The sequence below is a fragment of the Stegostoma tigrinum genome, chromosome 21, assembly GCF_030684315.1.
Source record: "Stegostoma tigrinum isolate sSteTig4 chromosome 21, sSteTig4.hap1, whole genome shotgun sequence".
NCBI classification, from domain to species: domain Eukaryota; kingdom Metazoa; phylum Chordata; class Chondrichthyes; order Orectolobiformes; family Stegostomatidae; genus Stegostoma; species Stegostoma tigrinum.
The window spans coordinates 46,824,063-46,846,633 of NC_081374.1; the positions used below are offsets into that span (position 1 = coordinate 46,824,063).

Genomic DNA, 22,571 nt, shown 5'->3' on the forward strand with positions numbered 1-22,571 from the left:
AAGCACAAAAATGGGTTTGAGAAACTTACCAGCCGTGATTGAATGGCAGAGCAGACTTGATAGACCGAATGGCCTAATTTCTGCTACTATGTCTTATGGTCTAAGATCAACATTATTTGAAGTTAGAGAGACCATTGGCCAGTCTGATTATGGCAGGGAAGAAGCTGTTCTTGAACCTGTTGGTGTGTGTTTTGAAGCTTTGCATCTTCCACCTGATGGAAGACGTGATAGGAGAGCATTAGCAGGGTGGGAGGGGTCCCTGTTGTTATTTCCCTTGCCTGGTTCTCATGTATTCGCTTTTGGTTCTTCTCTTTTCCTTTTTGTATATTTAAAGAAGCTCTTGCAGTTTGTCTTGTCGCTGCTTGTGAGTTTAGCTTCATAGTTTATTTTCTGTGTTTGGTTTGGTCATCTTTTGTTTCTTTTTAAAACTATCCCAATCCTCTAGTATACTGTTAATCTTTACCACATTGTATGATTTTTCTTTCAATTTAATGCTATCCTGAACCTCCCTGCTTAGATAATCCCCCTTCTAGAGTCCTCCTTCCTCACTGGGATATATCTTTGTTGTGAGCTGTGAATTATTCTCTTAAACTTCATCCATTGTACCTTGATTCTTTGATCTTTGGTCCACTTCAACTAGTTCTGTCATCGTTCTTTTGCGATTACCCTTATTAAAATTTGCCACAGATCTTTCCAACTTAAATTTCTCTCCTTCAAACTGAATGCTAAACTTTTAGCCTGTTCATGCTCATTGTTTTCTAGGAAATCTTTTACTGTGAGATTATTTGTTAAACCAACCTAAAAACATTTTTGTCAGATGCAAAATAGCCTGATCCCTGGTTAGATCCACCTCGGAAACTGTACCAAGTATATCCTATGAATTCTTCCTTGAGGCTAGACGTGCCAAATCTGATCTTCCCAATCTACAGGAAGATTAAAGTCACCTGAGATTAATGTACTGCTTATTTTTTTACGTGTCCTCATTATCTCCTGATTTATTTTCTGGACACTGGTATAGCTGCTGTTATTGTGTTACTGGGACTTTTAGACTACTCTGACAAGTGTTGTCTTCCCCTTTTTCATTTCTTGCCTCCCCCCATATGAATTCTAATCCAAATTCATTTCTTCCATCTGTAATTATTCCACCCTGTATTTTTTAAAAAAAAGCTAACCCACTGCCCTTTCTTTCCTGCTTGCCCTCTTGGAAAATCAGATATCCCTGAATATTTAGTTCCCAGCTTTGATCTCTGGTAACTATGTCTGTGACAGCTATAAGATCATATCTGTTCACCTCTATTTGTACCATTGCCTTATGCTTTGAAGTAAACAGCCATTAGTTTTGCCGCTTCACTATTTTTGACTCCTTTGTTCCTGTTCACTGCTGTTTTTCTATGTTCAGTCTGTATCTTCCTGTCTGACTCTAGTTATTAGAATATAGAACAGTACAGCATAGTACAGGCCCTTTGGCCCACGATGATGTGCTGAACTTTTACCCTAAACCTAAGGTCTGTCTAACCTACACCGCTATCTTATACTATCATCCATATGCCTATCTAATAGCCGCTTAAATGTCCCTAATGAGGCTTACTCCACTACCCTCTCCGCCAATGCATTCCACGTGCCTACCACTCTCTGAGTAAAGAACCTACCTCTGACGCCTCCTCGATATCTACCTCCTTTCACTTCAAAATTTATGTCTCCTCGTAAAAGCTACCTCCACCCTAGGAAAAAGTCTCTGGCTGTCTATCTATACCTCTGATCATTTTCTACACCTCTATCAAGTCACCTCTCGTCCTTTGTCGTTCTAAAGAGAAAAGCCCTAGCGCTCTCAACCTTTCCTCGAAAGACCTTCCCTTCATTCCAGGAAACATCCTAGTAAATCTCCTCTGCACCTCTTTCTAATGCTTCTACATCTTTCCTGTAATGAGGTGACCAGAACTGGACACAATACTCCAGATGTGGCTGAACCAGGTTTTGTGTAGCTGGAGCATAACTTCACGGCTCTTGAACTCAATCCCTCTATTAATGAAAGCTAACACACCATACGCCTTCTTAACAACTCTATCCACCTGGGTGGCAGCTTTCAGGGAATTGTGGACATGAATCCCAAGATCCCTCTGCTCCTCCACACTGCCAGGAATCTTTCCGTTAACCCTGTATTCTGCTTTCAAGTTTGTCCTTCCGAAATGAATCACCTCACACTTTTCAGGGTTAAAATCCAGCTGCTACTTCTCAGCCCAGCTCTGCATTCTATCAATGTCCCTTTGTAACCTAGAACAGCCCTCTGCACTGTCCATGATGTAACCCACCTTCATACCATTGGCGAACCTGCTAATCCACCCTTCCACTCCTTCATCCAAATTGTTTACCAAAATCACAAATAGAAGAGGACCAAGAACAGACCCATGTGGTAAGCCACTCATAACTGAGCACCATGTTGAATATTTTCCATCCACTACCACCCTTTGTCTTCTAAGGGTCGGCCAATTCTGAATCCAATCTGCCACATTTCCCCCTATGCCATGCCTCCTTCTACATGAGCCTGCCACAGGGAACCTTATCAAACGCCTTATTTAAATCTATGTATACCACATCCACTGCTCTAGCTTCACATGTTTGGTCACGTCTTCAAGGAATTCAGTAAGGTTTGTGAGGCATGATCTACCCCTCACAAATCCATGCTGACTATCACAAATCAAACTGTGCCTTTCCAAGTGATCATAAACCCTGTCTGTCGGAGCCCTTTCCAATAATTTGCCCACCAGTAAAGTAAGACTAACTGGCCTGTAGTTTGTGGGGTTATCCCTGTTCCTTTTTTTTTGAACAAGGGAATGACATTTGCATCTTTCCAATCTTCCGGCACTATACCCGTGGACAGCGAGGATGAAAAGATCATCGCCAAAGGCCCTGCGATCTCTTCCCTCACTTCCCATAGAATCCTCGGATAAGTGCCATCAGGCTCAGGGGACTTATCTGTCTTCAACTTCCTCAGAATTCCTAGCACATCACCTTTACTAATATCAACCTCCTCTAGCCTACCAGCCTGTTTCACAACGTCCTTCTCTACAACTAGGCCCCTCTCAGTTGTGTATACTGAAGAAAAGTCTTCATTAAGGACCTCTTATACCTCTTTAGGCTCTCCGCACAAATTCCCTTTACAATCCTTGATTGGCCCTACCCTTTCTCTGGTCATTCTCTTGTTCTGCACATACATGTAAAAAGCCTTGGAGTTTTCCTTGATCTATCTGCCAAGGTTTTCTCATGCCCCCTTATAGCTCTCCTAAGCCCTTTCTTCAGCTCCTTCCGGGCTAACTTGTATCCCTCTAGGGCCTTTTCCGTTCCTTGTTTCCTAAACCTTACATAAGCATCCTTCTTCCTCTTAACCAGTCGTTCGACCTCTCTCTCGAGAACCATGGCTCCCTCACTCGACTGTATCTTCTCTGCCTGCTAGGGACAAACATATCGACCTCATGCAGTATGCATTCCTTAAACAATCTCCAAATTTCTGTGGTGCTCTTCCCTGACAGCATCTTTTCCCAACTTACGTTACCCAGTTTTGCCTAACAGAATTGTAATTACCCTTCCCCCAATTATAAACTCGTTTTTGCCATTCTCAGTCCTTTTTCTACCTATGTCATTGGTATCAATGTGTACCATGACTGCTGGTTGCTCATTCTCCCCCTTAAGGATCTTGAAGACTAGAATACCTGTCCTGTAATGATACCGTATTCTTCTGCTTTGTAAGCATCCGTTGCACCAGTCCAGACTGTCACCCCTCCTCAATTAGTTTAAGATCGCTCTACAGCCCTTGTTATTTGACTGGTCAGGACGCTGATATCTTTTCCTCATCTGACTTGCAAGTGAATGCAGGTTCACAGGCTGACTATTAACTGCACTCTAAAAACACCTTAGCAAGACTTTCAGTTCGAGGGGAATTAAGATGGGCAAGAAATACTGACCTTGCCAATGACACCCAAATCCCATGGAACAATAAAGGAGGATACCAGTGTTCTTGAAGCTATTGAGCAAAAATGCAGCTCGGCCACTTAACACTTCGAGCAGCTGTAAAACTACATTGGTTAGGTTGCTTTGTGCTCACGTTCTTTTGGACCAGTGTCTGAGTAGTCAGGTTGTTGTACTGCTGAATTCATAGTCTGAAAATAGTTTTGGTTACATTTCAGAATTCCTGTCTGCCCATGAACCTTTATTGAACTGAGTGTGCAGTGATTCTTTCCATCTCGTCACTTCCATTTATTGTAACAAGAATGAATTGGCAGTTTCCCTCTATATTCTAATGCATGTCTTTGTGAATGGAGTGAAATATATTGCTTGGTTTGCAAATATGACTCAATTTTTCTTTGTTATTGGGACATTTTGGGGCATATTTTTATAACATTTTCTGGCTCAATTCTCTGACTAAACTTCTCGCCTCTCATTTTCGCAGGTTGTGAAAAAATTACCAAATACCCTTTCAGGAAAATGTGCTCACGACCCTTGGTTTTCTAAGGACAGAGACTTGTTGCTAAAAGCAGGAATCCGTGCTGACCTAAGAGTTTGCCTTAACCGAATATCCTTCATTGACCTTGCTAATATTTCAGGATGTCGGTTGGAAAGTCCCATGAAATATGTTACAAAATTCTCTGAGAAGCCTGATCCCATGGATTTGAAAAAATGTGCAGAACACTCATTGGTGCCTGGCCCAGGAGAATTAGAAGAATGCCCAGAGCTTATCAAGGAGCATTATCCAACAGAATTCAGAGAGTGTCCAAAGCTTTTCAAGGAGTCTGCAGTAGCAGATTTAGAAGGAGGTCTGGATGTGTTGAGGGTGCCTGACGTGATAGCATCTCAAGAATGTCCAGTACTGTCTAAAGAACTTCCATTGGAAGAATGTGCAGCCAACTCTGAAGCATTTAGTCCACCAAAACTGGAGAAAAGCCCAGCCATCTTGAAGAAGCCTGGTTCATTAACATTGGAAGAATGTCACAATTATTCCAAAACCTGTGTCAAAATAGAATTAGAAGGTGTAGATGTTGACAATGTACTGAGCACGGTGGAATGTGGAGAACATTCAGACCCTGCTGTGAGTTCAAGTTCAGCAGATTTGATGGACTGTCTTTCTGAATCTGAAGAGGGAGACCATAGTAAACTCCAAAGAAAGAGGAAAGAGGTAATTAATTTTATTGGGAACATAGTGATCTGTTTAATGCTGAGTGGCATGGGAAAGTTGAGAGAGATGAAACTGAAAGTAGAGAAGTGGAAGGCAAATCAAACTTTTTTTAAATTTTGGAAAGATTGGAATGATTTAGGCACTTATTGTTTATTATTAGTTGTGTAACAGTGGTGGCATCCTCTCAATACTGATGATTGGGTAAATCAATCTGAATGGAAAGGAAGGGAATTCATAGTATTCCAAGTGAACAGATTGGTAAGTAGTTCTGTCATCAGGATTGGAGTATTTGTTGTGACTGTTTGAAATCAGATGGCACAAAGGAAAATTATAATTGGAAAATCAATACGTTGGCCATGATTTTCCCTTTCTTACTTAGTGTGCTGATCCCTAGGAATGAGTGAGTGCCTCACCCGTAGAGAGAGCCTGCTAAGTCAAGTGTCAGTCAGACCCTTAAATTGCCATTTGGTGGACTTCTTGGTCACTTACTTCCTGGACACTGACATCTCCGTGCCTGAAGGTGCAAGCCAGTCAGATGCTGCTGTGACAGAGAAGGGGAGCATAAATTTGAAGGTGGAGGATGCTGACTGCACAACAATACTGAAGAAGAGGAACCACTGGAAGATGTGACATATTTTTTTTGGGAGGTGGGATCAAGGGGTTTAGAAACAAGGGTGGTGGGGTGGCCAAGTACCTAATTGCAACCCCCCCGACACCATTGGGGCATATGGGTTCCCCCAACCTGGCAAGCACGCTGTATCATTTTACCAGAGAGGCTGCTAATTTTCTTCTCAGCTGGGAGAAGGGTTAATTGGGCTGATAACTGAATGAGGCTCTTGAGTTATCATTAATTGGCCACTTCAGGGCTTTAAATGGTGACTGTCAACAATGAGCCTTTTTTCCCAAATCATAAATCCTTAAGAAACAAATTTTAATAAATCTTGATCATGTCAGCCTACCTGATTATTTGCCCTTCCTACCAATTTAAGGAAGGGAAACATCCCTGTCTGTAATAAGAGTACTCCAAGGGCATACACTGGAAAAGGGTGCTGTGCTATATGCTTTTACGTACGCTGACTGGTCCTAACAATTTTAACCTGAATCCTCTATGGCGAGTCATGCATGCATTGAGTATCCCCAGGAAGTGGAAATGAAGGTAACTACATGCCCCACTTTGATTACTTTGTTAGAGACCATTTTTGAACCAACATTGGACAAGATTGTGGTAACACTCATTGCTTTCTTTCTGCACTCCTGCTTTTGTGGTGAGAAAACATTATCCAGTTAAATCCTGACACCTTGTTTTGGTGCTAATTTTAGAATCTGAATAAACAAGCAGAACTTCCCCTCTAGAATTCCCAGATGTAGATATTGGTAGTTAAGCAACTTATTCCCAAATGCTGACCTATGAAGCTGGAAAATATATTTGCGACTTCATAGTGATAATGTAATAGTGATATCAAAAACATTCTAAATAGTCTGGGCTTTTATTCCCCTATTGTAATTCAGAGAGAGGGTCACTAATGCTGGTCAATGTAAAGTGTTCATTATGAAAATTGTATCGGCAACATTCCAGTAGAAGGTAAAGATTTTCCCTGTGCCTTGAATGTTGATCTTTGCTATCTTAGTTTCATTTCTGCTGTTGCACTTTCCTCGCGGTAACGACCTGAGTAAGTGTTCAGTTTTCTGATCATTTATTGCTTTGTCAAGAGGTTGCATTTGCTGCTACTGCATCTGTGGGGGACACACTCACCACCCATTCAAGCCTCTGCCTGTGATGTCTCTGCCTGCACTGCGACAAAGAAGAAATGCAGTAAGATAGTTTTTTTTTCAGGTTGCAGTTTGCCCTCTTTCCTGTGCCAAAGACATTTTCCTTGCTCTCAACCGCTCGGTGCCTCCTTCCCACTCACTGCCATGCTGCTTCTCTCCTCACTGTCTCCAGGAGAGAGGTTGGGAGTGGAAAAATCTAGGGAGATAGCAAGCAAGGTGATGAGTGGGGCGCTGAGTGGAAATTGGGAGAGAGATATCCCAAACAGATTGACTGTGGAGCGATAGGGTGGCAAGGGTTCTTTGGGCATCAGTTGAATGGGACTTGTACATATGGGTGGAATTGGTGTTCCTTCTGGTACATGCCAATGATGTCAGTGGTGCACATTTCTTCTGCAAGTGTGGTGGCAAAGGAGATAGTGTTGCAAAATGGTAGTACTTGTTACCACTGAAACTGTACAGGGGTTGCCCCCTCCCCCACAGCAGGTAGTGTACCTACAATGTCATTGCTGGCTTGGCAGCAGTGAGGCGTCTGCATTATACAAAATGGCTGATCTGACTATTAAATAAACAGGCTGTGGCATTTGGAGTATGACTAATGAAGAAGGATCGTGGGTTATGATAACTTTCATCAGCATTCAGTCAAATAAATGCATGTAGCTGTATATTTTGGTCCATCAATAGATTCAATCTTTTACTTCCCTGTTCAGTATATGATTCTTCCTCTGTGACTAGCTTGTGTTCGTTATGAAGTTTATTTTTACTTTTGATTTTGCTCTTTTTGCTTCTGGTGGGCTGTCCTGTGGTCAAAAGGTTACATGATAGAGAGTAGCACAAGTTAGAATCTTCAGTGTCCTTTCATGCCTGGTTTTGCCTCTTTGTTTGAAGTAGGTATCAATGCCAAAGATGAGTCAACTACCTATACTGGTTTATTTACTTTCGAATACATCTGTTTTGCCCTTCTGCTTGTAATAAATGATCAAACATGTTTTTGAGTGTATAATATTTTCTTGAGCTTGTTGCCTTTCGTGCAAAAAAGGAGCTAATGTAGGATCAATTGAAAGCCCAAGTATGAAGCCAAGACTTTGGCATTGAAAATTGTTTACTCTGAAGTTTTGACATTTTTGTTTTTTGCTGAGTTGTTTAGTAAGTTACTTCATGAAATTGGGCATTTACTAAAGTTGGAAAGATAATTGACAATTGGTTTCACTCGAAGTCCCTTCTGTACACTTCCAAATGATTCATTTGAGGACTGGTTGGTCAACAGGGTGAAAATAAATGAAAACTGAAGACAGTTGTTTTTCTTTCTACAAACTGTAGGTGTTGACTTGGAGCTTAACTGTAGCAAACTGTGCTGATACATTTTTGTCTTGTTTTTGGGGCGCTTATAATGTAACTGCTGGCGAGAGACTTGCCATAGATTCAGTTAGCAACCTCCTAGTTTACACTGCCTGCATGGAACTGTCCTATTCCTGCTGGGGTTTGCATTTGACAGACTACACAGACTGTGTAATGAAACTGTTGAAGAACAAAAAATAGTCCTTTTGACTGGTTGAGGAATATCTTAAAGGAAATTAAGGGAGATCAGTTTAGTGTGGAAATTCCAGAGAATACGATATTGGCAGCTGAAGGCTGGGTTGTCAATGGTGGAATGATTAAAATTGGGGCTGCTCAAGGGCAGAATTGGGTAGGAGCCGATACCTCAATGTTGAGAGCCAGAAGAGATTACGGAAATGGGTCTGTCTCAGGTCACTCATAGTGTACTCCTTTTCTAGAAAAGAAAAGCACCAGCCTGTTTTACACTCTTCAGTTCTGGTATCAGCTTTGTAACTTTATTTTGCACCTTAATCTATGCTTCTATACACTTGATAAAATGTAAGGTTCTGAGTATAACCTAACTAAGGCTTAGTAATATTTTGATTTTAATTCCTTCTGAAAAATAATGAGCTCTAGCACTTTGGTTCATAGCTTAGTTTTTTATGTCTATGTGTCTCTTCCCCTTGCTCCTCTATTAACTTTACTGCATTAACATAAGAAATAGGAGTGGGAGTAGGCCATTCAGCCCATCAAGCTCTGTTTTGCGAGCCAATGAAATCATTCCTAATAATCTACTTTGACACCATTTCTCTGCACTGACCCCCATATCACTCAATGTTTTTAATATCTAGAAACCTGTCAAACTCTCTCAAGTGTGTTTTCATGACTGAGCCTCCACCTGTCTGTAGGAACAAAGAATTTCAAAGATTCACCACTAAGGGAATCCCTTCTATTTCCCAAACTGTAAATGGCCCACAGATGACAAACAAAAATTGGTCTCTCAGCCCTCGAGCCTCCTTTGCTCCTCAATAAGATCATAGCTAATCTTAATTTTACTCCACATTCCTGCTTAATCCTGACAACCCTTCATCCTGTTTATTAAGAATGTTTTTACTTGCTTTCTGAATGTTCAGAGACTCTCTCTTCCTCAAAAGATGGTGGAAATAGTTTCAAAGACTTACCACCCTCTTTTGAAAAGAATTTTGCCTAACTCTGTTTTACAACCGCAAATGCCTGTTATAGACTCCCCTGCAAGAAGGATCACGCTTTCGACATCTACCCTGTCTAGGTCCCCTCACTTTATATTTTTCAATCAAGTCACCTCTGAGCTTTTTCTAAGTTCCAGTGGATGTGATATCACCAATGCTGTCTTATAACTGAAGTAGAACTTTTTTTCTTTTGTATTCAATTCATCTTGTGGTAAACGATACATTCTATTTGATTTCCTGGCTACTTGCTGTACCTGCATACTAACTTTTTTGTGAACCATGAACGAGGATACCCAGATTCCTCTGCATCTCTGAACTCTGCAATCTGTCTGATTAGATGACATGCTTTTTTATTCTTCGTGCTGAAGTGGACAATTTCACGTTTTCCCATATACTCCCATTTGCCAGATAGGTTAAGTGATTGGACAACTATCTATAATGCTTTATAGTCTCTTTATGTCCTCTTCACAACTTTTATTCCTATCCCGGTGACATTAGAAAATTTAGCCAGAATACATTGTCCTTTCACCCAAGTCATTCATATAAGTTGTAGAAATTTGAGGTCCCATCACTGATCGCACACCACAAAATTACCAATTTGACTACTAAAATGCACTGACACTTGTTTATATTGAAGGTAATTTGCCAACTTTATGACAATTCTGTAGGTTTAATAATGTCTTCCTGTATTTGTATTCTTTCTTTGGAAGAACTAAGCATCCTAATATGGTGATGTTTGTAGTTCCAATCCCAAATCCAAAATCATTAATAGAAATTAATAACAGTGTTCCAAGCACCTGTCCTTGTGCAACAGCATTTCCTTGTTTTTGCTAGTTTCAGAAGTTGTGCATAATCTTTGCTGTACTTTGTTTTATACTATGTTCACTAACCATTCTACTAGTTCCCTGATTACACAATTGCGCATTCAGCTCTGTAGCGCTATTGGTTTTTATGCTCGTGGGGGGGAAAAAGATGGCAAGGTGTCCATTCCCAACATTTTAATGTGTGCTGCACCAATCTACCCTGTTAACACCCTCATTTAAAAGTCTCAAGAATGCCTCCACTGCTACTGTATAAAAGAATTGCCATATAAATTGCAGATGACATGATGTTGACTTCCTTTTGGTTTCCTGCAGAGTTAGAAGAACTGATAAGAGACCATTCAGTCTAAAGGGAGTGTGATGCACTTTGGAGAGAGTGGGGTGCATAAGAAAGGCCTCTGAGAAAAAACTTGGCCCTCAGTCATGGGGTATAACATTGCAGTTCCTCTTGGGATGTAGAAGTGGTGCAGAAGCAGCAGAAATAGGAAGCTATTTGCAGAGATAAAAGGAGAAAGTCTCCCGACAAGAAGGCCTTGTAAACCTTCAAAAAGAACACATCTGCTAGCCTGAAGCAGTGTCTGAAGCAATTGAGTTTCAAAAAGGAAGTGGTCATAGAATTGTGCAGCCTCCTTGAACTGAAACAGCAGCTACTGAGTAGGGCCAGGACTTGCTGCTGCTAGATTCCTGAGGATCTTGATTTCTACATTAGCTGATGCTTCCAAGCAGGAAATGGAGACGTTGACTAGATTCCTCATTGTTGCAAACAAGAGGATGCTGAAGCCCTGTACACGAGGTGCAGGCACTTTTGTATTTTCTACGTAGGCAATGGAGAGATGTGAGGGTTCCCAGTAATGAGCATCCCAATACTGAATGGAGCCTCTGACTTCGCAAATACGTGTCTGTGGATGTCATATATCAAACAAGAAGTGTGCTACAATCTCATGGCTGCACTCCTTTGTCATGATGCTTTCATCCTACACTAGTCTGTCATTTCACCATATTTGAACCGGTGGGTGGCTCCTTGGTATTAATGATTACTCATTCTGTGGTTTATGATTCTGCTCAGCCATCCAGCCATATGTGGACATAATTTTCACGTGGTGAAGCAAAACATTGGTGCCCTGACGTAACGATTTTCACTGCTTGGATTGCTTGATGATGACGGATTCTGGCAACACATGCTGGAGTGTAATTTTGTGCTTCATAGTGTTCTGTTACATCCTGTATGACTTGAAATTCACAGACTCCTGAAGGAGGAGGAAGGGAGCATTTATCCAGCTGTCATTGCTTTGGACGGGGGATTTGTGCTGTTCTCACTGTGCTCTAGTTACCCTAAAAAAGAATCCTAGATGACAGTAGCACACTTTTCCAACCAATTATCACAGACCATTACAGTGTTCTCTTGATCAAAATCCTCTTATAAAAGACAATGGACTGACCATTTCTACCCCAACATTATCCAGCAACACTTCAATAATACAAACAGTACTCATCTGGAAGACTGGTTAAGCTAAGAGCCCATGGGATCTTGCACAATTTGGCAGATTGGATCCAAAATTGACTTGGTGGCAGGAAGCAGAAGCTGATGGTCAAATGGTGTTTTTGTTTCTGGAAGCCTGTGTTCTGTCCAAGGATATGATTGTTCTCAAGAGGGTGCAAAGGAGTATCCAAAAAAGATGTAGCCTGGCCTGGAGTGTTTCAGCTGTGAAGAGTAACTAGATTGGCTGAGGCTGTTTTCCTCGAGCAGTGAAGGCTGAGATGGGGGTCTTGATTCTGAGCAGCGTATGTTGGGTAGGTGGGAAAACGTTTCCTGTAAGGAGAAGAAGGTTTAGACAGGATTTGAAGAATTTTTTTCACCCAAAGAGTTGTGGTTATTTGGATCTCCCTGGATAAAAGGGTAGTAGAAGTAGAAATCCTCAAAACATTTAAATATTTAGATGAGCACTTGGAATGCAACAATATACAGGGCTATGGGCCAAGTGCTGGAAAATGAGATTAGAATAAGATACTTGACTGGTGTGGTCACAGTGGGCAAAAGAGCCTTTTTACCTGCTGTAAAACTCTGACTCTTAAATATTCACTCTTGTGCTTTACCTTAGTGCCTGTCTAATGCAGCACTACTCCAATGACTGTAACATGCCAGGTTGAGTTCTGTTTACTTTACATGGTGAATGGTAGATGATTTTGCAGAGCAACCTTGAGCACTACTTCAGGTTCTGGCATCAGATTGTACCGTCCCTGTCTGGCTGAGAAGCAACAACAGGTGTTGGCAAGAGTGGCATTGATGGGGCATACGTGTTGTTATCCTGAGAGAAGAAGCAACTGCTGCCCTAGGGCTGGCGTCTGAACAATGCTATCTTCTTTTGGAGGACAGATTGCTTTACTGTTCTGAGGCTCTGCAAGCCCTTGTATCTGGAGCCATGTTGGCAGCAATCTAAAGCTGCATGCTGATTCTGATACAGGGTGAGCTTTCCATTTGCTGAAATGGAAACTGGGACCTCGACCATCAGCCACTGCAACAATTAGATCTGTAAGCGTGCCCTTACAGTTGACTCCTGTTCCTGTGTTGAAAAGGATGAGCTCCAAGTCCTGTACAAAGTCATTGCCAAGTTGGAACCAAGCACCTCCATGACCTTGGTGATAACAGGCTGTCTAATAGGCCGCCAATAGACCAAGTCAGAAATCTTGATTTAACTCTGCTACAGCAGAGGTTGTCTGCAACTTTGACCTGTGGGGAAACCTGCTATCCTTCTCCTCCTGAACTTGCTGCGGGCACCTTCTGCCCAGTGATTAACCAGTGCTTCGATATGACACATGAAGGTACACTAGACAGTATTTGAACTGGAAGTTACTGGTGTAAGATCATAAGGCAGTGAAACATAAGAACAGATGTAGGTCATTTGGCCCATCATTCAATTGGATCAGGGCTCATCAGCTACCTCACTTTTTTTCTGTGCTATCTCCATAACCTTTGATGTCATTTAGCACCAGAAACCAATTGATTTCTGTCTTGAACACGTTCAGTGATTGAGCTTCCACAGCTGCCAAAGGTAGACAATTCTATGGATTCACTGTCCTCTACGTGAAGAAATACCTTCTAATTTCAGCCTTAAATGCCCCATATCCTGAAATTAGACTCATCATCCATGGGAAATAACTTATGCATATCCACCATGTGGAAATTTTGTAAGTCTGAATGAGATCACATCTCATTCTTTGAAACTGTAAGGAATGTAGATCTTATTTCCTCATCTCCTAAGAAGATCCTGCCATTCTCTGGAACTAATCTGGATAATTAACCTCTATTTGTACTCCCTTTATGACAAATATATCCTTTTAGATAAGGAGACCAGAACTGGATGCTCCAATGTTCCAAATGAGATCTCATCAAGGCTGAGAGTCTTTACTCCTGTACTCAAATCCCTTTGTAATGAAAGCCAAGATGCTATTTGCCTTTCTAAATGCTTGCTGCACTTGCCTGCTAGCTTTATGACCCAAGAACAAGGACCCTTGGATCCCTTTGGACACAAGCACTTGCCAAACTGTCACTTTTTTGTTGAGAAATGCTTCTTGCTCTGAGCAGTGCAGCTCTGACCCTATAATTTCAGGCAGTGCTGGCTGACCAGGCAGCATGTCTTGTGTCTCTGAAAACACAAATGCAATAGCAGAGGGGAAGAGGACCGTTTGGAAAGAAAGAGATGCAGTTACACCATCAGCATCTTGTACATGACACTGGATTGTGGAATGAAGTGGGATTTGAGTAGATACATTAGCCAGAAAACTCCTCATTCTGGAGGGTTTCACTCTGCCTAAGCAGTTTCAACTACGTTGGTAATCATGACCACTATCTGCGCAAGGGAATGAGGTCCAGCAGCCTCGCACATCTTCCACTACTTCCTTGCTGCCCCTGTTGTCATGTGCTGGCCTATTGCTGCAAGTGAGAGTGAACAGTTTGATTTGAATATATTGCAGTGTGCTGAGTAATATATCTGTAATGTCGAGAAATGTAGAATCTGAAGGTGTGGTTATTAAGCTTTTAGAAATGGTGCACATTTGAGAGTGAGCAGTAGTGTACGGCTTTTCTGTATAAATCCCGATTACTAAGAATTGTTATTAGATAAGCGTTGGCAATGTAGTGTGCTTAACATTTAGTCCTCAGGACCAGATGCCTGACGTTGACCTTTTGGTTATCTGCTGCTTTAGCCTTTACAAGGCATGCCTAAAGGGCCTCTTGCTGAACAATGAATTACTTTTCACCTCCGATCCATTTTTTGCACTAATATCTTCAGTATTAAGAACCTGGGAACCCTGTTTCTGACCTATTATATCATTGCTCTGCTTTGTTCCAATTGTGAGAGTCTCTATCAACAATTTCCAATTTCTGCCGCAGTCAAAATGCACGTTTCCTTTTAGAAATGCAAGCTAACTTTACTTGGTGTTAGCCTCACTGAAACATTAGTCTCCTATTCTATGTGCAGCTGCTTAGCAGTGTGTTCAGCATTGGGCTATATACCACAATCATGATGATGAACTGGCAGCACAGTTAATAAACATTAGCTCTATAGGGCGGTGTTATCGCGAATTGCCTGCTAATGTAGCTTCTTGTGATTTAGCACAACATTTGTTTATTCACGGGTATAGTCATTAGTTGCACATTCTTACTGCAGTTCATTTGGTGTAGTGACTTAGGGTTATATTGCTATTCCATTATTGTCACTGGGCCAAAATCATGGAACTCCTCCTATCAACACTGTTGTTGTCTCTATACCCCTAGAAGGCAGCTCACCATGCCTTCGTCAAGGCCAGCTAGAGATAGGAAATAAATGCTGGCCTGTCCACTGAAGGCTGCATCCTGTGAACAAATCGAAACAAACATCAGCAAAAAAAAAATGGGTGGCATAGTGGTTAGCACTGCTTGGGACCCAGGTTCGATTCCAGCCTCGGGTGACTGTGTGTGGAATTTGCATGTTCTTTCTGTGTGGGTTTCCTCATGGTGCTCCAGTTTCCTCCCACCGTCCAAAGATGTGCAAGTTAGGTGGATTGGCCATGTTAAATTGACTGGTGTTCAGGGATATGTAGTTTGGTGCATTGGCTAAGGGAAATACAGGGATAGGATTTGGGGATGGGTCTGGGTGGGATGGTCTTCAGAAGATTTGTGTGGACTTGTTGGGCTGAATGGCCTGTTTTCGCACTCTGGGAATTCTATGCTTCTATGATCAGCAAACATCCCCAATCGAAACATCCCCACTCGCAGTGTTTTGGAGAGAAAGTCTTTCAAGCGTCCAATGTTCCAGAACTTTTCGTCAGTGTTGCTGAGCCAGGACATAAAATACGTTCTATCACACTGAAGGACACACACCTTTGCCAGCAACTCTGGTGTATACAGTTGAAAGGGTGTGGCTGTTAGCATTCCTAACATTGACTTTAGGCCTCACGTGGTGTCCTGTTATCGGTTCAAACTTGAGTAAGAAAACCTATTGGTAATCATGAGTTACTGCCTTCCCATGGCTGACGAATCTCGTACTGCTTTGTGTTGAATACCACTGGAACAAGCTCCAAGGATAATGAGGCCACAACGTGCTTGGAGTGTGGGATTTGCTGGGATACTTGACCCACTCTAATTCAGGCAGTGCTTGTTCTAGTAGTACAGTACATTCCTTGGTACTAAGGCCAGCGAACTATGAATGTAGACATAGCACTTTACTGTTGCAATACATGAAAATAAAGCCTGTTTTTATTTAAAGTAATATAAATGCAGGTAGTCACTTGGCCGCACAAAACCGGAGAACAGACAATCCCCGGGATGTAAGCACCTTCTGTCTTTTAATCTGTATGCAAGTCAGAACACTGCAGGATGATGTAAAGCAGCTGTTTGTAAGTACAGGAAGTGTTTGTATTGTTGGCTACAGTGGTGACTTGTAAACTTTATACCCCGTTTTAAGATTGTACTCGTAAGTATCAGTGTTTATAAGTTGGATGATTGTAAATTGAGGACTCCTTGTATTTCTGAAAAAAATTGAGACGTGCTCTGAAAGATTATCATCTTTGACTCATAAGGACAAAATTGCAAGAATACCAGATCTCAAAGGAAATGACAACTTACACTTGGGGTACTACTAGGTGAGGCTAGTTTAGATTTAGTTACTTGATGGGCTAAAGGGCCACTTTTGTACTGTATGATTCTATAACTTTGCGAAAGAGGTTGCTGATTGTACTGTGATTGGTGGATGCTTTTCCATGGAGAATGCAAAAGGGAACAGTTGAAAGCCAAATACTGTGGATATTGGAAATCTGAAACATAGATTGCTGCAGAAAGTCAGCAGATCCGGCAGCATCTGTGGAGAGAGAAACAGTTAATGTTTTGTGTGGGAGAGAGATAATGGGAACTGCAGATGCTGGAGATTCCAAGATAATAAAATGTGAGGCTGAATGAACACAGCAGGCCAAGCAGCATCTCAGGAGCACAAAAGCTGACGTTTCGGGCCTAGACCCTTCATCAGAGAGGGGGATGGGGGGAGGGAGCTGGAATAAATAGGGAGAGAGGGGGAGGCGGACCGAAGATGGAGAGTAAAGAAGATAGGTGGAGAGAGTATAGGTGGGGAGGTAGGGAGGGGATAGGTCAGTCCAGGGAAGACGGACAGGTCAAGGAGGTGGGATGAGGTTAGTAGGTAGCTGGGGGTGTGGCTTGGGGTGGGAGGAAGGGATGGGTGAGAGGAAGAACCGGTTAGGGAGGCAGAGACAGGTTGGACTGGTTTTGGGATGCAGTGGGTGGGGGGGAAGAGCTGGGCTGGTTGTGTGGTGCAGTGGGGGGAGGGGATGAACTGGGCTGGTTTAGGGATGCAGTAGGGGAAGGGGAGATTTTGAAACTGGTGAAGTCCACATTGATACCATATGGCTGCAGGGTTCCCAGGCGGAATATGAGTTGCTGTTCCTGCAACCTTCGGGTGGCATCATTGTGGCAGTGCAGGAGGCCCATGATGGACATGTCATCAAGAGAATGGGAGGGGGAGTGGAAATGGTTTGCGACTGGGAGGTGCAGTTGTTTGTTGCGAACTGAGCGGAGGTGTTCTGCAAAGCGGTCCCCAAGCCTCCGCTTGGTTTCCCCAATGTAGAGGAAGCCGCACCGGGTACAGTGGATGCAGTATACCACATTGGCAGATGTGCAGGTGAACCTCTGCTTAATGTGGAATGTCATCTTGGGGCCTGGGATGGGGGTGAGGGAGGAGGTGTGGGGACAAGTGTAGCATTTCCTGCGGTTGCAGGGGAAGGTGCCGGGTGTGGTGGGGTTGGAGGGCAGTGTGGAGCGAACAAGGGAGTCACGGAGAGAGTGGTCTCTCCGCAAAGCAGACAGGGGAGGGGATGGAAAAATGTCTTGGGTGGTGGGGTCGGATTGTAAATGGCGGAAGTGTCGGAGGATAATGCGTTGTATCCGGAGGTTGGTAGGGTGGTGTGTGAGAACGAGGGGGATCCTCTTGGGGCGGTTGTGGCGGGGGCGGGGTGTGAGGGATGTGTCGCGGGAAATGCGGGAGACGCGGTCAAGGGCGTTCTCGATCACCGTGGGGGGAAAGTTGCGGTCCTTAAAGAACTTGGACATCTGGGATGTGCGGGAGTGGAATGTCTTATCGTGGGAGCAGATGCGGCGGAGGCGGAGGAATTGGGAATAGGGGATGGAATTTTTGCAGGAGGGTGGGTGGGAGGAGGTGTATTCTAGGTATGATTTTTGTGTGGTATGATTTCTTTAGTTCTGCCTGGTGCACATGAAACCTTAACTCTGTTTCTTGCTCCAGCATTCTGCATTTGTTCCAGGAAACAGTTAACTCGAGACTTGCAGCTTTGAGTTTTTCCAGAATGGTGTCCTAGCTGCTAGGTGAAGCCTGTCATGGCCTGGAGAGTCTGGAGAAGCTAGATTCTGATGTGGACTGGGTTGGAAGGACTGTTACTCTGAACTTTGTATTTCTTTGAAATAATTTATTCTGATGATCTGCAATGTTGGACTTCTTAATCTTTTTATTTTTCTAAATTTTTCCCCTAAGAATTTGTGCTTGAGAGTCTGTATCTAGGTACATTTTGCCTAAGATGCTGCTGTAAGTGGTGCCTTGTAAACTTTTCACTGTACACATTCAAGGACGTGACAATAAAGCAAATTCTAAATTCTAAGAAGAATGCCAAGTTTGTTTTTTGAATTCAAATGTTCTCACATTATGCTTTTCTCAACTGAACATTTTGCGGGGGGAGGGGGGGGGGCTAGCCTTTCCCTGACAATTCTGAGATATTTTCCAGGAACCTGAGCCTCCTGGCCTAGAGGTAGGGACATTGCTGTCTGTTACAAGAACCACCCCTAATCAATCCATATTGACTCATCTGGGTTAAATTTGAATGGAGTCCACTTGCTAGGACCCTCTTCTCATGTGATAATCATTGTTGTTCTCCATGCCATATTCAAAGGTGTGGGAGAGCAAAGGGAACATCAGGGACTAAGGATTCTGAGAAAGTCAGGAGTGGTGAGTAGTGGGGAGCGAGAGGTTGGAAGAGGCTACAAACTGAAGGGCATGATTGCCTGAGAAGAGGTGATGAGCTCCGCTGCTAGGCATGCTCAGTTCTCAACGGCATGTGCAATTGTTGTGCTGAAATGGAAACAGTTGTGTGTGTGTGCTTTACATTGGGGATATCTGCTTTGAGAGTTTTTACAGTTTGACTCATTATCATTTTCTGTTTAATTGTGGATTTAAATTGATGTCAGTTGCTATCAGTATCTTTGCCGGTTGAGCAGATTCTGCTGAAAAGGCAGATAGGTTGCATTTTAAGAAATTTTTTTAAAAATTGGTCAGAAACAGAATTTTAGATAGGAACATCACTAGACTTATGCCTATAGGTGTCAACTCAAGGACAATAAGTTAGAAATGGAGAACACATTTGCACCTTGCATATGTTCTATTCTGCATGAAATGATTAGAAAAGTAATTATTTTACATTTTTCCGCCTAGGTCGAAATTGTGAGTTCTGAGTGTCCAGGCTTGAATTGGACTGATCAGTCTGTAACTGCCAAGAAGAGAAAGCAGCCTCAAGTGGACCTCAGTCCTGAAACCTCTGCTGATTCTCAAATGGAGCCTGGTAGGGACCTTGACGTAGGAAACCTGGAGAGGGTTGATAATGAGAAGTCCCCCCCAACGCTGCCAAGCTGTCTTGCTGTTTCATCAGCGCTTGAGCTGAACAGTCTGGTTACCAAGGAGGAAGAGAGGACATCTCCGTCCTTTCATAAGTCACATCCTGCTGATTGTGAAAACACTGCTGATCTTTCGTGGTCGAATCCGCTGGAGGTAGATGAAACGATCCGAGATGAAAAAATAAATCGTCTCAAAGAAATGCTGAAGGAGAAACAGGCAGCACTGGATCAGATGAGGAAGAAAATCTCACTTTCAGATACTGCCTCCTATTCAACTTTGGAGTCTTGTCGGCTGTAGTTGCTGGAGTGAACTGTATACTATATATTAAACAATGTGTGTTAAACATAAGCTTTGTGAACATTAATGACAGCCTCCTCAGGAGTACTGCAAATTTCAGCTATTTCCCACAGGAAAGTAGTGACCCATACGTGTATCTGTATATTTAAAATTGATAGTTATGAATAGTCACTATTTTAAAATAAAAGAATTTCTACTTTTTTTGTAATTCCAGGATTTTGATTTGTATTTTGGCTATGTGTATATAGAATATTGGGTGTTTGAGATATTTCTTCTGTTGTCCAAAACAAAATAATTGGTGTTTTTTTTCCTTCTTATTCATCAAGATAGTACTCATGAACTACATCTGGTGTGTTGAATAAAGATTAGCTTGGATAAGAATGCAGTTTCATCTCAAATTCTAGAAAAGTTTGTAAATTGCCTTTGGTAAAATTGCTAAACACAATTAAAAAAAAGGTTGTGGGGTTATGTTTCTGTTCATTTCCAGCTTTTTAGTAACGAGTTGTGATTATTGGCTGCAATTTTGTTCTGTCTTCGCCAAAGGTGACCTGGAGGTTTGTTTTTAAGTTTGTGTCATTTAACCCCTGGGGACCATTTAGTCAAAGAAGCTCTCTTTGTTTGCACAATGTAATCAGCAAAGGATTTTAGGAGTTGTGCGGGTGCAGGGTGAGAATCATAAGGCTCATTTCTTGCAAAATGTGTGTAATTTACATAGACAATGGTGCTTCAAGTTGAAAATTACAAATGGCAAACCTCATGGTTATTCACAACTTTTTTAAAAAAAGACATTCACAGGATATGGGTGTTGCTTGCTAGTTAGGCAGAAAATAGCGAATGAATGCTAGAGGCCAATTAAGAGGCAACCACCCGTGTGGGCCAGAGCAGCTGGGTTTTATCTCAACAATCAGTAGTGGTTTCATGGTAGTTGTTAAGCTGTGAATTCCAGATTTTTTATTATTCAAATTGTGCCATTTACCCTGGCAGAATTCGGTCCTGAGTCGCAGAATATTATCTGGCTCTCTAGCCTGTTAACCCAGTGATAATACCAGTAAGCCACTACCTCTGTAGAGAGATCAATTATTTTGGAGATTGCCAGAAGAAGCTAATTTGTTTTATTGTTCATTTAAATGCAGTATTTTATTCAAAGAACATGACAGCATAATAACCTTCTTTATTTCCAATGTCCTTTCACCTCAGGAACTTGCCACAATTCCAACCCCTTTTCCAAGTAGACAACTTGTTCCCAATTGGCAAATTGCTTAAAAAAAACATCATCACTGTAACTGTAAGATTGAGGCTGTGCTAGGATAAATGCAGGAATACTTATTATCAGCGGGTGCTGGAAAAGTGGAATTTGGTTCCTTAAGTGAGGGATTTGAAGCCATCCTGTAGATAATTGGTTTGGTGTAAGCAAACCACAGCTTGTATATCTTCGTACTGTCCTGTTTTTTTGCCCCTCTCTCCACCCCCCCCCCCCCCCCGCCTTCCTTGCCTGTTGGTGTAAATAGTAAAAGGGGTGGGGAAGCAGAATACTTAACTTTTTGACATTATATTACTGCCAGTGGATCACAATGATCATTCCATGGTCAACAATCAATAAGACTAGCCCAGAATTCAATCAGATTTGGAATTAAAATGGCACTAGCTACTAGGGTGAAACTTGAACCTCTGTGTGTAAATGGTTGGATGACAAATCCATTCACACACACGGTTGTGATCAACATAAGGAATTACACTACTCAAAAAGTTTGAGAGCCTCATTTTGGCTAATTGGTGAGATATAGAAACACAATAGGAATACAGCATTTGGCCAAGAGCCTGATCCGCTTTTGACTATGAAAGCATTCAATGTTTGGCATTAAGTTTTCTGTGACAGAATTGGGTGAGCTTCCCACACTCTAGGTAATGAAAACTTTCATCTGTGCTTAATGATGTGTCCTGGATCATTAAACAGAAAGCCTGGATTCTGACTGCCTGGTCATTGGGAATATCCAGTTTTTAAACTTGCCTATTTTGTTTAAAAAATTCATTTGTGGGATGAGAGTGTTACTGGCTAGCTGGCGTTTCTTGCCCATCTTTAGTTGCCCTTGAAGGTGGTGGTGAGCTACCTTTTTGAACCACTGCAGTCCTCCTGCTGTGGGTTGACCCACAATGCTATTAGGGAGAAAATGCCAGGATTTTGACCCAACAACAGTGAAGGAACGACAATATATTTCCAAGTCAGGATCGTGAGTGACTTAAAGGGAAACTTTTGTGATGGTGTTCCCATGTATCTGCTGCCCTTGGCCCAGCAGATGAAAGTGGTTATGGGCTTGGAAGGTGCTGTCTGAGGACCTTGTAAGATAATACACACAGCTGCTACTGAGCATCAGTAGTGGAAGGAGTGAATGCTCGCAGATGTAGTGCTAGTCAAGTAGGCTGCTTTGTCCTGGATGGTGTCAAGCTTGAGTGTTGTTGGGGGCCAACACTCTTGCATGCAAGTGAGGAGTATTCCATCGTGCTCCTGACTTGTGCCTGGTAAATGGTGGACGAGCTGAGGAGGCAGGTGAGTTACTTGGTGCAGTATTCACAGCTCCTGGCCTGCTGTTGTAGCCGCTGTTCATGTGGTGAGTCCAGTAGAGTTTCTAGTCACCAGTAACCCCAAGACATTGATAATGGGGCATTCAGTGATGGTAACACCACTGAATGTCACTTGCCAGCCCAAGCCTGGATATTGTTACATATGAAAGTGGACTGCTTCAGTATCTGAGGATCCCCACTTCTGCCCTAATGAGGGAAGGGTGGTCATTGATGAAGCAGCTGCTGATGCTTTAGTCATGGTCGTATTAGG

The 22,571-nt window shown here is 42.4% G+C and overlaps 1 protein-coding gene across 5 annotated transcripts in view; it reads left to right on the forward strand.

Annotated features, from left to right (window-relative positions):
* The window catches only part of LOC125462987 (uncharacterized), a 28,216-nt gene extending 8,094 nt beyond the window's left edge, over positions 1-20,122 (forward strand). For all 5 annotated transcript variants that reach the window (XM_048553561.2, XM_048553563.2, XM_048553560.2 and 2 more), the window contains exons 3-4: positions 4,445-5,167; positions 19,265-20,122. In XM_048553561.2, the coding sequence (XP_048409518.2) occupies positions 4,445-5,167; positions 19,265-19,741 (1,200 nt within the window). In that variant the 3' untranslated portion in view covers positions 19,742-20,122. The remainder of the gene's footprint in view (positions 1-4,444; positions 5,168-19,264) is intronic.
* The last annotated feature ends 2,449 nt before the right edge of the window (positions 20,123-22,571 follow it).